Genomic DNA, 13464 nt, shown 5'->3' on the forward strand with positions numbered 1-13464 from the left:
CATTTAATGGATGTGGTAACAGCCTATTTATACGGCTCATTAGATCGGGATATCTATATGAAAGTCCCTGAAGGATTAAAGATATCTAAACCATCCAATGAATATTCGCAAGGGTTATACTCAGTCAAATTGCAAAGATCTTTATATGGTCTAAAGCAATCTGGACGAATGTGGTATAATCGTCTTACTGAGTATCTGGCCAAAAACGGATTCAAGAATGATGATATCTGCCCATGTGTTTTCATAAAGAAATCTGCATCTGGATTCGTTATAATTGCTGTGTACGTTGATGATTTAAATATCATTAGGACTCCTGAAGAGATTCCAACAATTATAAAAACTCTAAAAGAAGAGTTTGAGATGAAAGATCTTGGAAAGACTAAATTTTGTCTCGGCCTGCAGATCGAGCATATAAAAGACGGGATCTTTATTCATCAAACAACATACACAGAAAAGATCTTGAAAAGATTTTATATGGATAAGTCACATCCATTAAGTACACCAATGATCGTAAGATCTTTGGATGTGAAAAAGGATCAATTCCGTCCTAAAGAAGAAAATGAAGATATCATTGGTCCTGAAGTACCATATCTTAGTGCCATTGGAGCGCTAATGTATCTTGCTAATAATACGCGACCTGACATATCATTCGCGGTGAATTTACTAGCAAGGTATAGTTCCTTTCCAACCAGAAGACATTGGAGTGGAATCAAACAAATTTTTCGATATCTTCATGGAACGGTTGATATGGGATTGTTTTATCCCTATGGATCCAAGTCACAACTAGTTGGCTATGCAGATGCCGGATACTTGTCTGATCCACATAAAGGAAGATCTCAAACAGGATACCTGTTCACATATGGTGGTACAGCTATATCTTGGAGGTCCACGAAACAGACGATTACTGCAACATCCTCTAATCATGCTGAAATACTGGCGATTCATGAAGTTAGTCGCGAGTGTTTTTGGCTGAGGAGTCTGATTCAATATATTCTATTATCATGTGGACTGATTGATCATAAGATAGCTCCAAATGTCCTGTTTGAAGATAATACAGCATGCATTGCTCAACTTAAGGGTGGATACATCAAAGGTGATAGAACAAAGCATATTTCTCCTAAATTCTTCTTCACTCATGATCTTCAAAATCAAGGGACGATTGATGTCCAACAGATCCGCTCAAGCGACAATCTGGCAGATTTATTTACAAAGTCACTCCCAAAATCCTCCTTTGAAAGATTAGTACATGAGATTGGGATGCGTCGATTTCGAGACATTAAATGATGTCGACAAGAGGGGGAGACTGTACTCTTTTTTCCTTGGTCAGGTTTTTTTTCCCATTGGGTTTTTCTTGAAAAGGTTTTTAATGAGGCAGTCCCATCACAAAGGATTTTGTACTCTTTTTCCTTCACTAAAGTTTTTTCCCATTGGGTTTTTCTTTAGTAAGGTTTTTAACGAGGCAATAATCCTAAATGGTCATCCAAGGGGGAGTGTTGTGATAAAAGTGGATGACCATGGACCACGCAAGGCTTAGGTGGATTTCATTCTCAAGACTAAATGAATCCATTTACAAGACAAATGAAAATAAATGAAAGTTGAAAGTGGTATCATTCTTCATGTATAAATAGCAAGTATCCTCGTATGCTTTTACACACAGCAATAACAAATATTCCTACTTTCCTCTTCTTTCATATATTATTATAAAGTCCGTTTCTATTTCTTTCTCTCTCTCTTTTCAGTGAAAAGCAAGTAATAAGAAATTTATTCTTTCTTTATGTTACAATCAAATACTCTTCTCCTTATATTACTATTACAATTCTTTCTCTTCTTTTATTTTATAAGTATTTTAAATTCTATTTTCTATTACTCTTTACATATAATATTATTATATATATATAAAAATTATTGAGCTAATTATATTAATAATAGAGTCTTCTATTTATACATCTTTATTTTATATATCCTTTATTTTACAACAATCGCTAGTGTTCCGTGCATGCATGGCATAGCAGTCACTCACCCGGCCCGTTTCAACTAATCCTTTTATTTGTGTTGGGTGTTCAAATTCTGTCTTGTACATACAATAATTTATTGGCCAATGATAAATTTTTAAATAAAGTTCAGTACTGCGGCAAATTAGTTCTTATCCTATTGAATTGGGAGATATGAAAATAAAAAAAAAACTAATCCTTTTATTTATTATAAGTTAAAATTTCCGATTTAATCACCATATTGGAAATGAAAATGATGTGCTGGCAGAACGTCTGACTAAATTCTGAAAATGCCCCTAAATGGAATCGTTGGTCAAAGTGTTTCTTCGTTCATACTGGTCAACGTACTCTTTTTTATTCACATCTCACTTTTTCCAACTTCTTGTTGTTTTAGGACTACTTCGTAATTTATTAATTTGAAGAGGAAATCCGTTTTGCAAAAAGTTTTTCAAGTATAGTAAAAATTTGATGGTTTAGCCGTAAAATTGTCTCAAAACTTTTGTTAAGTCAACATTTTCCGCCGTTGATGAAAATATATTGAATAGTTGATAACCATATATTTTTAATAAATTTTTACTAATTTTACTAGACTTTTTATTGTTTCAATCTTTTTAGATAACTAAAAAATTTTTCAATTTCAGTTCTAGTTTGGTGGTTTATTTTTTGAAAGAGAATTGATACGGCATGATGTTTGGGATATTTGTGCCAAAATTAAAATGACGGTATTTTTACAAATTTGACGTTATATTATTATTTATATTAATATTCTATTAACATTTGGATATTAAAAATTGTTTTAAGATCTAACTTAAGTTATGTTTATAAAATTTAAAAGTTAAATAGAGAAGACTAAAATTTTAAGAATTAAATTAAAATTTATTTATAAATTTAAATACCAAATTGAATATTATTTTAATATTATGTTGTACTACTATTCAAATCAAATAATTCATACGAAATATATTGAAATTAAGTAATGAATCAACTTTTGTTATGCATAAAAAAAATCAACTTTTTTTATAACTTATAATTTAATATCAGGGTTAAATACTTTTTTGCGTTCTTAAAATTTGAAGTTAAAATTAAAATTGTTCCAATCTTTTTTTTTGTTATTAAAATCATCCTCAACGTTACAAAACATTATAAAATCGTCATTTTTTATTTCAATTATATATTTTTGACCAAATTATCCTTAACTATTAATAAAATAATATTAAAAAAAAATAAAACCCCACCCCACCCCACTCTTAGTATCTCTTCGTCTGTTCTTCCTCCCTCCCCCTTCCTTACACCCCCAATTCCCTTCCTCCCACCTATTCCAAATCTCATCCCACCATCATCATGAGCTCCAAAAAAAAAAAAATTAAACCCCATTTCATCATCACCATAATTACACCATAACAATAAAATAAATCGGCCTTATTATCATCACTATGATTACACTATAAATTTAACCGCAAAATAAATTAACAATTCAACAACAACATCCACAAAATTAACAACAACATAAATTTAAAAAATTAAAAAGAAAGAACTCATGTATATGTTCTTTAAAAAATTTTTAAAAAACAAAGAAAAAAAGAAAGAACGAAAAAGAGAGAAAGAGAGTCCCTTATTGAATCTCAGAGTAACGACCCTTTTTTTTCTTTTCTTTAGCGCCATTCTCATTTTTCAGGTGAATGCAAAGGATGATGTTCAAATCAACCACAAAAAATTCATCATCTCTTTCAAAGATACTCACTGATATAATCTCTCTGCTAAAAACATCGCAAGAAATTTTATGGGAGAAGATCAAAATTGTCATTCATGACATGCGAAAGCAATTTTTCCCTTCGAATTTGGAGTGAGATAGAAACTGAACTTGGCATCCCTTTCTGTTCGCAATAGCCCCCTCCCAGATAATGGTGATGGTGATGGTGATGAGAAGAAGATGAGTGGGATTAGTGGTGAGGAAGAGGAAGAGTTTGGGACAAAGAGCAAGAAAGATAAAGAGGCTCGGTGATGATGATGAAGGTGGTCAGGGGTTAGTTATGAGGGAGAGAAGGAGACTGAAAAAAAGAGAGAGAGAAAGAAGCTCGGTTATGATGATGAAGTCTGAATGGGGGTTGGAAATTAGTGGGGAAGGGAAGAATTTTTTTAGAGGGTAAAATTGTCTTTAAAATGTTGTTTATGGATAAAAGGATGATTTTATAACGTTTTGTAACGTTGAGGATGATTTTAATAAAAAAAATGTCGGGGACGATTTTGATTTTCACTCCAAATTTTAGGGAAGAAAAAAGTACTAAACCTTTAATATTAGGTACATGCCTAAATGGCTAAATGTAACGTTAATTGTGTAAAAATATAATTGATCTAATTTAAGGTCCATGAAATTTAACATTATATTATGAGAGATTAATAGTCAAATTAATCTCTAAAAAAATATTTTTAAAATTTATTTTTGAAAGATTTTTTCAATCAAATTGGTTTTCAAAGATTACAAATTAATCATATTTATCCTCCAATCACTTCATTAACATTTTTTTTCAAATATTAATGTTGTAAAACGTTAATTGATAACATATATAATACCTTATATGTCTAATTGGATATTGACCAAATATGCTTACGAAAATTTATTAATTTAGTCATTTTTTTCAATTACAAAAATATCATTCCTACTATGACCTAGTGACTAAATTGATAGGTTTTCGTAAACATATTTAGTCAATGTCTAATTGAACATGTTATGTGTTATGTATGTTATCAGTTAATATTTTACATTATCAATCGTTGACGAAAATTGTGAGTAGGGTAATTGAATGACAGATGTGATTAATTCGTAATCTTTGAAGGACCAATTTAATTAAAAAATCTTTCAAAAAAACGAATTTAAAAAATGTCTTATCTTTCAAAGATTAATTTAACTATCAACCCATATTATGAAAATAATTTTTGTACATTAATAATGATGTAAAGTTACATGGTTAGCTAATGAAAATTTAAGAAGGCAATAAATTATAGGGTTTTTTTTTGTGAATTCAACCCTTTTTTGTTTTAAATCAAAGGGGTTATAGATCTTAAAAGAAAAACAAACAAAATAAAAAAAAATTTAAGACCCTCCCAATTTGAGAGATTTAAATAAATCAAAAGACAACGTTGATATAAGATTAAAAGGAGAAGAGTCTAAAATATATAATCTAAAGGAAGCTTTTGTCGTTTTTTTGTTAGATAATCTACTGCATAATTAGCTTCTCTGAACGAATAACTCTATCTCACACTATGAATTTTTCTTGACAAAATTTTAATGTTTTCTATCAAAATATTGCAAGGATGAGTGAAAAAACACTCTTCTTTATAAAATTTTATAGTTATAAGTGAATCAAACTCAATGACAATATGTTGCATCCTTTTAGTGATCATAGCTATCTAAAATCTTTAATAATACCCCATAATTCTGCATGCACAATTGAACAACTTCCAAGGTTGTAAGAGAAAGTCGAGATGAAACTACTCAAATGATCTCGGAACAAGCCTTCACTTACTGCATTATTGTTATGTGAATAAAAGGATCTATCTGTGTTGAGCTTAATAAATTGCTCCTGAGGAGGTATCCATCTAATAAGACACTCTTGACTCTTCTTTGTAATTTTGAATTTCTTCATTACATTGAGGATATTCTCTATTCTTAATTTAACCAACTCATAGATAGTTATTAGATATGAATTAGCTCCTTCAAAGATCTATTTATTGCGGTTATAGCAAAGAGATTGTAACACCGAAACGTATGACCTACTCTCTATTCTTCGTCAAGTTACTAATGAGCTAATTCTGGGTAGATAAGTTTAAAAACTTTGGATCACTATTTTGAGAAAGTAGAAGTCTCCATATCTCTTTAGCTAGAGTATAATCTCTGAGCACGTGCATGGTTGATTCTTCAACATCACCACACCTTAGACAATAAGGATTAGTTGACAAATGCCTTCTTCTCCTTTCCATGTTAGTCAGAATGGCTTCGTGGGCAACTGAACTAGGGATGGTAAAACTCTCCGAGACTCGGAATTTTTGTGGGGACTGTCCCAAATGGAGATTCGACTATGAAAAATTTTTTATACGATCTCGTGGACAGGGGCAAAATTTTCCTGAGGCAGGCGCAGGGACCCGAGTAGGGATTCCTGCCCCGCCCCCTCTAATTCCCAAAATTTATAAATTGACTTAATTGTTTTTAATAGTTTATTTCTCAGAGAGAAAGAGAAAGAGAGAGAGAGAGTTACACACAAACACACACACGTGCGCGCATCCAAAATTCCTAATCCTCATTTGCACAATTCTTCTTCAATTTATAGATTCCTAGCGTTATTCATACTCCATCCAACCTCTTTGCAGCCACCCCCTCGTCACTCTCCCATCTCACCGCATTGTCACTTCTCACCGTTCCATCACCTTCACTGCGTCGTTCTCTATATCCGTGGTGTTCCTTTCCACAACTCTGTCGTCGTGTTCATTCTCCTCTCTGCTGTCGTATCCCCATCTCGTCCACTGCTCTGTGCTCTTATTTGCCGTGGCGTCCTCTACTGCGTTATTTTGAAAGAAGTCATTATCTTGTCGTTTAGACTTTTGGTATAAAATATTGTTGTTTTTTGTATAGGATGGATACTTTCAACTCTATTACTATAGAAATTAATAATAAGTCAGAATTATCAGAGAGATGTGGAATGGGGTCCTGTAGGGAATGCAGCCCTGTGAAGAATGGGGATGGGGAGCAATATTCCCCCACGGTGAAAAATGGAGAACAAATCTGGGGGCGGAAATGGGGAGCAGGCCAGAGAGGCATCATCCGCCCCCGTCCTACTCTATTGACATCCCTAAACTAACCAAAGGAATGCTCTAATTCTTTCTAGACCGCACTAACTCTATGCCAACTTGAACACTTTGTCAAAAGGTGCTTGTTCTTCAAGAACAGCGTTATAGGCTATTTTAGGTTAAACATTCCATCGACAGAGGGCGCCCAAGCAACACAATTAGAGTCCTTCCATAAAGAAGGCGGAGATATGGCTAAGATGTTGTCCATTACTTGTTTCGGAAGACATTCTTTCCATTTTTTTTGTCCCAATCACCTGAAATAGCAAAAAAATCCATTAGATTTGTATAGTTATAAGTATGAGTAATTACTAAATTGCATACATGTTGGTAAAGTCTCTCAATAATTGACACTCAGTTGTGATCCCAAAATCTAATTTAAGATTCATCACCAACTCTCCAAATTGTATTCTCTGCTACCTTATCCAAAATTACACAAATGTCCTTTCACAAATTAAAAGAGTTCATTTTTCTTGCAATATTAGGTAATATATCACTCCCAAGACTCTTTTCTATAAAGTTTTTTTTTTACGAGGCCCCATCCTATTTTAATCATAAAAACATAGTTGAGATTTTTGACATGGCGTATTCTAAACCACCAATATTTTTGGGCTCACTAATATTCTTCCAACTAAGAAGGTAGATCTTTTAGATAACTCTTTTTAATATAATATGTAATTTATCTTATATAACATCATGTTAATTTTTAATTAGATAATAAATTAATTATAATAAAATTTTTTATAATTAAATTATTATTTAAAATAAATAATTATATAATTTTATAAAATATTAATAATCCAACTCCTCTTTTCTCTAAATTATTTTTTTTGGAAAAAAGTTTTTTTATTTTATCTTTTTAAGTATCTGATACAGGGAAGCCAATAGATGGAGAAAATGTAGTGTGGTATTAAGAATAAGTATGTATATCAGTAAGCAATTCACAGTATAGAAGTATGAGTATGAAGGAATTGAAGAATATGACTAGCAGAAAGAAGAAAGGGTTAAGAAGGTGCAAAATCCCTAGCCTTAGGACGCAGCCAGCAACCAGTAGTAACCTGAGACAGGAATAAAGAGTGTACTGAGAATTTGAGAAGAATTAGAAAAGGGATAGAGTAGGGGAAAAGAGAATAGCTCCAGAAGAAGAAGAATTCATACCACAATTCCCTAATGATCATAATCCTCTAACTACTTGCTATTTGTTTTCTCCCTGGTGCTCTTCCTGCTGCCTAGAATAGGTGGACCAGCTGTCACCTGTCCATGGTTTGTTGCAAAACTTCCTTTCAACCGTGCCTGACTTTTGTTTATGTACTCTTTGGTTTTATTTATGTACTCCTCATTTGCTATGTTCGTATCATTACCCTCCCCATCAGCAACAACCTTGTCCTCAAGGTTGAATTCTGGAAATAACTTGTGAAAGTGATGAACATCTTCCCATGTTGTCTCTGTCAAATTGCCCTGTCCCCATTGCACCTGACATTGTGGTACTAGTCTATCACCCCTCATAATAGAACGTGTAGAAAGTATCCTGGAAGGCTCTAACACTGGCCCCACATTAGTAGTGGTCAATGGGAGAGGGAAGTACTGGGAAGTACCCTCTCCCCGAAATCGTTTGAGAGCTGAAACATGGAAGACATTATGGATACGCGCTTTCAGAGGTAACTCGACTCTATAGGCCACATCACTGAGTTTCTTGCTGATCGGAAAAGGACCAAAATAACGCAACCCCAACTTCTGATGTTTACGCAGTGCCACAGAGTGCTGGCGATACGGCTGTAACTTCACAAGCACCAAATCGCCCTCCTGAAATTCAATTTGTCTGCGATGTTTATCAGTAACATGTTTCATATACTGCTGGGAGCATTCCAAATTAAACTTCAGCTGATCGAGTAAGTGATCACGGTCTTGAAGCCACTCTTGCAAGGAAGAATTATCAGTACTAGAGAGTTCATAACGAGCTAAAGTAGGAGGGTCCCTACCATAAAGAGCTTTGAAGGGAGTTATCTTGATACTACTGTGCCACGAGGAGTTATACCAAAACTCGGCCCACGGCAAAAACTCCAACCAGCGCTTAGGATTCTCGAAACAAAAACAACGTAAATACATCTCCAGGGTTCGATTACAAACTTCACACTGGCCGTCAGTTTGGGGATGATAAGCTGAGCTCAATGCTAATTTAGTACCTTGGATACGAAAGAAATGCTGCCAAAATTTGCTGATAAATACCCAATCCTTATCCGATACAATAGATTTTGGGAAACTATGCAATTTAACCACATTGTTGATAAAAGTTTCTGCAACTGTCCTGCTATTAAAATCTTGTTTCAAGGGAAGGAAATGGGCGTACTTAGTCAAACGGTCGACAACCACCATGATAACTGAATAGCCAGATGAAACTGGCAGAGATACAATGAAATCCATTGCAATATCTTCCCATACCTGTGAAGGGATAGGTAATGGCTTGAGCAAACCGGCTGGTGCCTTGTTCTCTACCTTTGCTTGTTGACAAATGCAGCAAGATAAGACATACTGCCTTATATCCTTTTGCATATGAGGCCAATAGAAAATGGAACAAATGCGTTCCACAGTCTTAGCAATTTCCGCATGACCACCAATCACACTATCGTGGTATTCATGGAGGATTTGCCTAATTAAAGTGCTTTTGGAAGGTACCACTAATCTGTTCTTCCACAACAAGAGGCCATTTTGACAAAAGTAATTCAAATCCTCAACCGAATTGGAGTTGCATTTGCCAATAATACTCGGAGATCCTCATCCGCCACCAATTCTGCACGAAGTTGGTCTAGCCACTCTACTCTTGGCGCCGACCAAGCCCCAAAGAAGCTACGAGAGAGTGCATCCGCTGCAACATTTTCAGTCCCCGCCTTGTAATGGATTTCAAAATCAAACCCGAGCAATTTATGAAGCCATTTATGTTGCTCTGGTGTATGAAGATCTTGTTCTAAGAGCGCTTTCAAGCTTTGGTGATCAGTGCGCAAAATAAATCTTTTGCCGAGCAAGTAATGGCGAAACTTAGCTAAGGCCTCAGTGATGGCGTAAAACTCTCTTATGTAAGCAGATTGCTTCTGTAAAGTAGGAGGTAGTTTCTTGGAAAAATAAGCAATGTGATGTTTTTGTTGAATTAAAACAGCCCCAACACCAGTACCTGAAGCGTCTGTCTCCACTTCAAAAGGAATACTAAAATTGGGCAATGCCAAGACTGGTTTGGTGCATAGAGCATGCTGCAGCTGTCGAAAGGCTTGAGTAGCTTGCTCCGACCAATTAAACGAGTCTTTCTTAAGTAAATCAGTGAGAGGAGCTGCTAATGAGGCATACCCTTTAATAAATCGTCGATAATAACCAGTAAGGCCTAGAAACCCCTGAAGCTGCTTTACGCTTGCAGGTTGAGGCCATTCCAGAATTGCCTGAACCTTAGCCGTTTCCATGTGAACCCCACCGCCCCTGATTGTATGTCCCAAATAATCAACTTCCGGAGAGCCAAAAAGACATTTGGAAAGTTTAGCAAATAGAGACTCTTGCTGCAGCAGTTTTAAGACTAGCTCCAAATGCTCTAAATGTAAGTCGAAACCACTACTATAGACAAGTATATCATAAAAAAAAACTAGTACAAATTTGCGCAAGTAAGGCTTGAATATATCATTCATAAGGCTCTGAAAAGTAGCAGGGGCATTGGTAAGGCCGAAGGGCATCACTAACCACTCATACAGCCCTTGATGTGTGCGAAACGCTGTCTTAAAGCGGTCCTCAAGTTTGACTAAGATTTGGTGGTAACCCGAGCGAAGATCCAGTTTCGAAAAAATAGTAGCCCCAAAGAGTTCATCCAACAACTCATCAACGGTAGGAATGGGAAAGCAATCTTTGACTGTGATTGCATTTAGTGCCCGATAATCAGTGCAAAAATGCCAAGTGCCATCCTTTTTCTTGACCAAAAGAATGGGAGAGGAAAAAGGGCTCTTGCTGGGTTGAATTATCCCCTCTTGCAGCATCTCAGACACCATTGTTTCAATTTGTGCTTTCAAGTTGTGAGGGTAACGATAAGGACGGGATTTAACTGGTGCAGCCCCTTCAATTAAAGGAATGCCATGATCTTGGGAACGTCGGGGAGGAAGACCCAAAGGCTGCTCAAAAACAACAGCATATTTCTGTATCAAACTAACCAAGGCAGGGTGAAGAGCTTCTGGTAACTGCAAGGGTGGCTTGACAATCCCATCCAATTGCTGAAGTTCAAGAGTAAACACGGCAGCCACTGCATCGGTGCTTACTAACCTTCGTATATGATGAAATTGAGCTTGAGATGAAGGTGGACTCTTATAACCCTGTACAGTGACAAATTCCCCTTTTATGCCAGAAGCGAAGAAATGAAGAATTGTAGTCTACAATATGAGCCTTCAATGTTTGTAACCAAGTTGAACCAATCACCAACTCTCCCCCAGCCACATGGAGTACATAAACCTCTGGAATGCTAACAAGGCAACCTGATAGATTAACATCCAAACTAGCAATGCGACCCTCTACCAGCAAGACTTCAAAACTGCCCACTATCACCTTAAATTCCAATGCAGGTTCAATAGGTAGATTCAAAAATTTGGCTATGCGAGGTTGAATAAAACTATCCGAACTGCCACCATCAATCAGGGCCTGGACCTCTAGGCCATTGATGATGGCGTTAACACGGATCAAAGCAGGACCACTTGTACCATGCATAGCATTGTAAGATAAATGATGCTCAACTATCTGAGACTCTAAGGCCTCCAAACTGGGCTCAGATTCCGATGACTCTTGCATTTCTGTGTCCCCTCCATCTGCATCATCTAACACTAGCTGCAGTTGGATATACTGGCGATTCGGGCAACGGTGAGTAGCTGAAAATTTTTCATCGCACCAGTAACATAATCCCTTCTCCCGTTTGCTCTGAATCTCCGCCGGGGACAATTTCCGCACCGAGCTTATCATCGGCGGTAAGGCAGGACGCTTGGGTGGAGTTGGAAGCAACGGCGACAGAGTATTCCGCTGAATAGGCCTATTACTCGAAATTGCAGTTGTAGGAGTCGGCTGAGTACGGGGAGAGGCCGGACCATAAGTGCTTCTCGGTACTGAAGAAAACTTGTCCTCGTAAAGTCTAGCTAATGTGACCGCCCGCATCAGGGAGGGAGGGCACTGTGCCTTCACCTCTCGTCTAATATTAGATTTTAACCCACTAATAAAGCAATCCTTCAATGCATCAGGTGGATCAATTTGTGTGCGATTAGCTAAAGCAACAAACTCGTTGTAATAGTCACTCACCGTACCCAATTGTTGCAATTTGAATAATAATTCCCGTGGCGATTCATACAGAGAAGGCCCAAATTCGAGTTCAATGGCACACTTCAATTGATTCCATGAACAAAATCGAGCAGCGCGTTGTGACATTTGGAACCAAAGAATCGCAGCACCGGTCATGTGAATAGCCGCGATGCTGATTTGATCTTCCTCAGGCACACGGAAGTAGTCAAAATATTGATTCAGAAAAAAGATCCAACCCAACGCATCAGAACCATCAAATTTAGGTAGATCGAAACCCACTCGCCGCGGTTGCATAAAGGGACGCTGGTGGAATTTGGATCCTGAGTTCGAACCATGGGAGAGCTCATGCAACTCAGATCTGGGATGAGGCTGGGCATGGAGAAGCTGAGTAATAGATTGTTGCAGCGCGTCAATTTTCAGATTCGTCGCTTCTGACGATCGTGCGTGCTCAGCGCGAGTCTCCTCCGAAATGGATTCGAACATCTGAAAGAGTTTCTTGATGTCAGCTTCCATGCCTTTCATGCGGGTATTGTCAGCTACAGCCATGGGATGAAAGCACCAAATGATACAGGGAAGCCAATAGATGGAGAAAGTGTAGTGTAGTATTAAGAATAAGTATGTATATCAGTAAGCAATTCACAGTATAGAAGTATGAGTATGAAGGAATTGAAGAATATGACTAGCAGAAAGAAGAAAGGGTTAAGAAGGTGCAAAATTTCTAGCCTTAGGACACAGCCAGCAACCAGTAGTAACCTGAGACAGGAATAAAGAGTGTACTGAGAATTTGAGAAGAATTAGAAAAGGAATAGAGTAGGGGAAAAGAGAATAGCTCCAGAAGAAGAAGAATTCATACCACAATTCCCTAATGATCATAATCCTCTAACCACTTGCTATTTGTTTTCTCCCTGGTGCTCTTCCTGCTGCCTAGAATAGGTGGACCAGCTGCCACCTGTCCATGGTTCGTTACAAAACTTCCTTCCAACTGTGCCTGACTTTTGTTTATGTACTCTTTGGTTTTATTTATGTACTCCTCATTTGCTATGTTCGTATCAGTATCTCTACAGCATAATTGTATCACAAAATCAACAAATTACTTCATATATAAAGTAGATTGTGCTGAAAATGCTATTCATGATTCATTTGCAAGTTTTTATAAGGTGGCGCTAGAACGCAAAAACTACTTCATAAATAAATGTCAGTTTGTGATTAATGTATCATCGAACATAAATGTTGTTGTAAATTTTAGTAGCTTATTGCAAATAAATTACATTTAAAATTTAAAGATGAAATTTCTTTTAAATTGGACTGCATTCAATTAACCATACGGTAA

At 36.4% G+C, this 13464-nt stretch overlaps 1 protein-coding gene across 1 annotated transcript; it reads right to left on the reverse strand.

Moving 5' to 3' along the window:
- Positions 1–9550: 9550 nt before the first annotated feature.
- Positions 9551–12680, reverse strand: LOC140183607 (uncharacterized). The gene is made up of 2 exons (XM_072232065.1): positions 11271–12680; positions 9551–11224 (listed from the first exon to the last, which is right to left on the reverse strand). The coding sequence occupies exons 1-2, from the start codon at positions 12678–12680 to the stop codon at positions 9551–9553; spliced, it is 3084 nt and encodes a 1027-aa protein (XP_072088166.1).
- Between the last annotated feature and the right edge of the window lie 784 nt (positions 12681–13464).

This window comes from Arachis hypogaea, chromosome 3 (assembly GCF_003086295.3).
Source record: "Arachis hypogaea cultivar Tifrunner chromosome 3, arahy.Tifrunner.gnm2.J5K5, whole genome shotgun sequence".
Taxonomy (NCBI): Eukaryota; Viridiplantae; Streptophyta; class Magnoliopsida; order Fabales; family Fabaceae; genus Arachis; species Arachis hypogaea.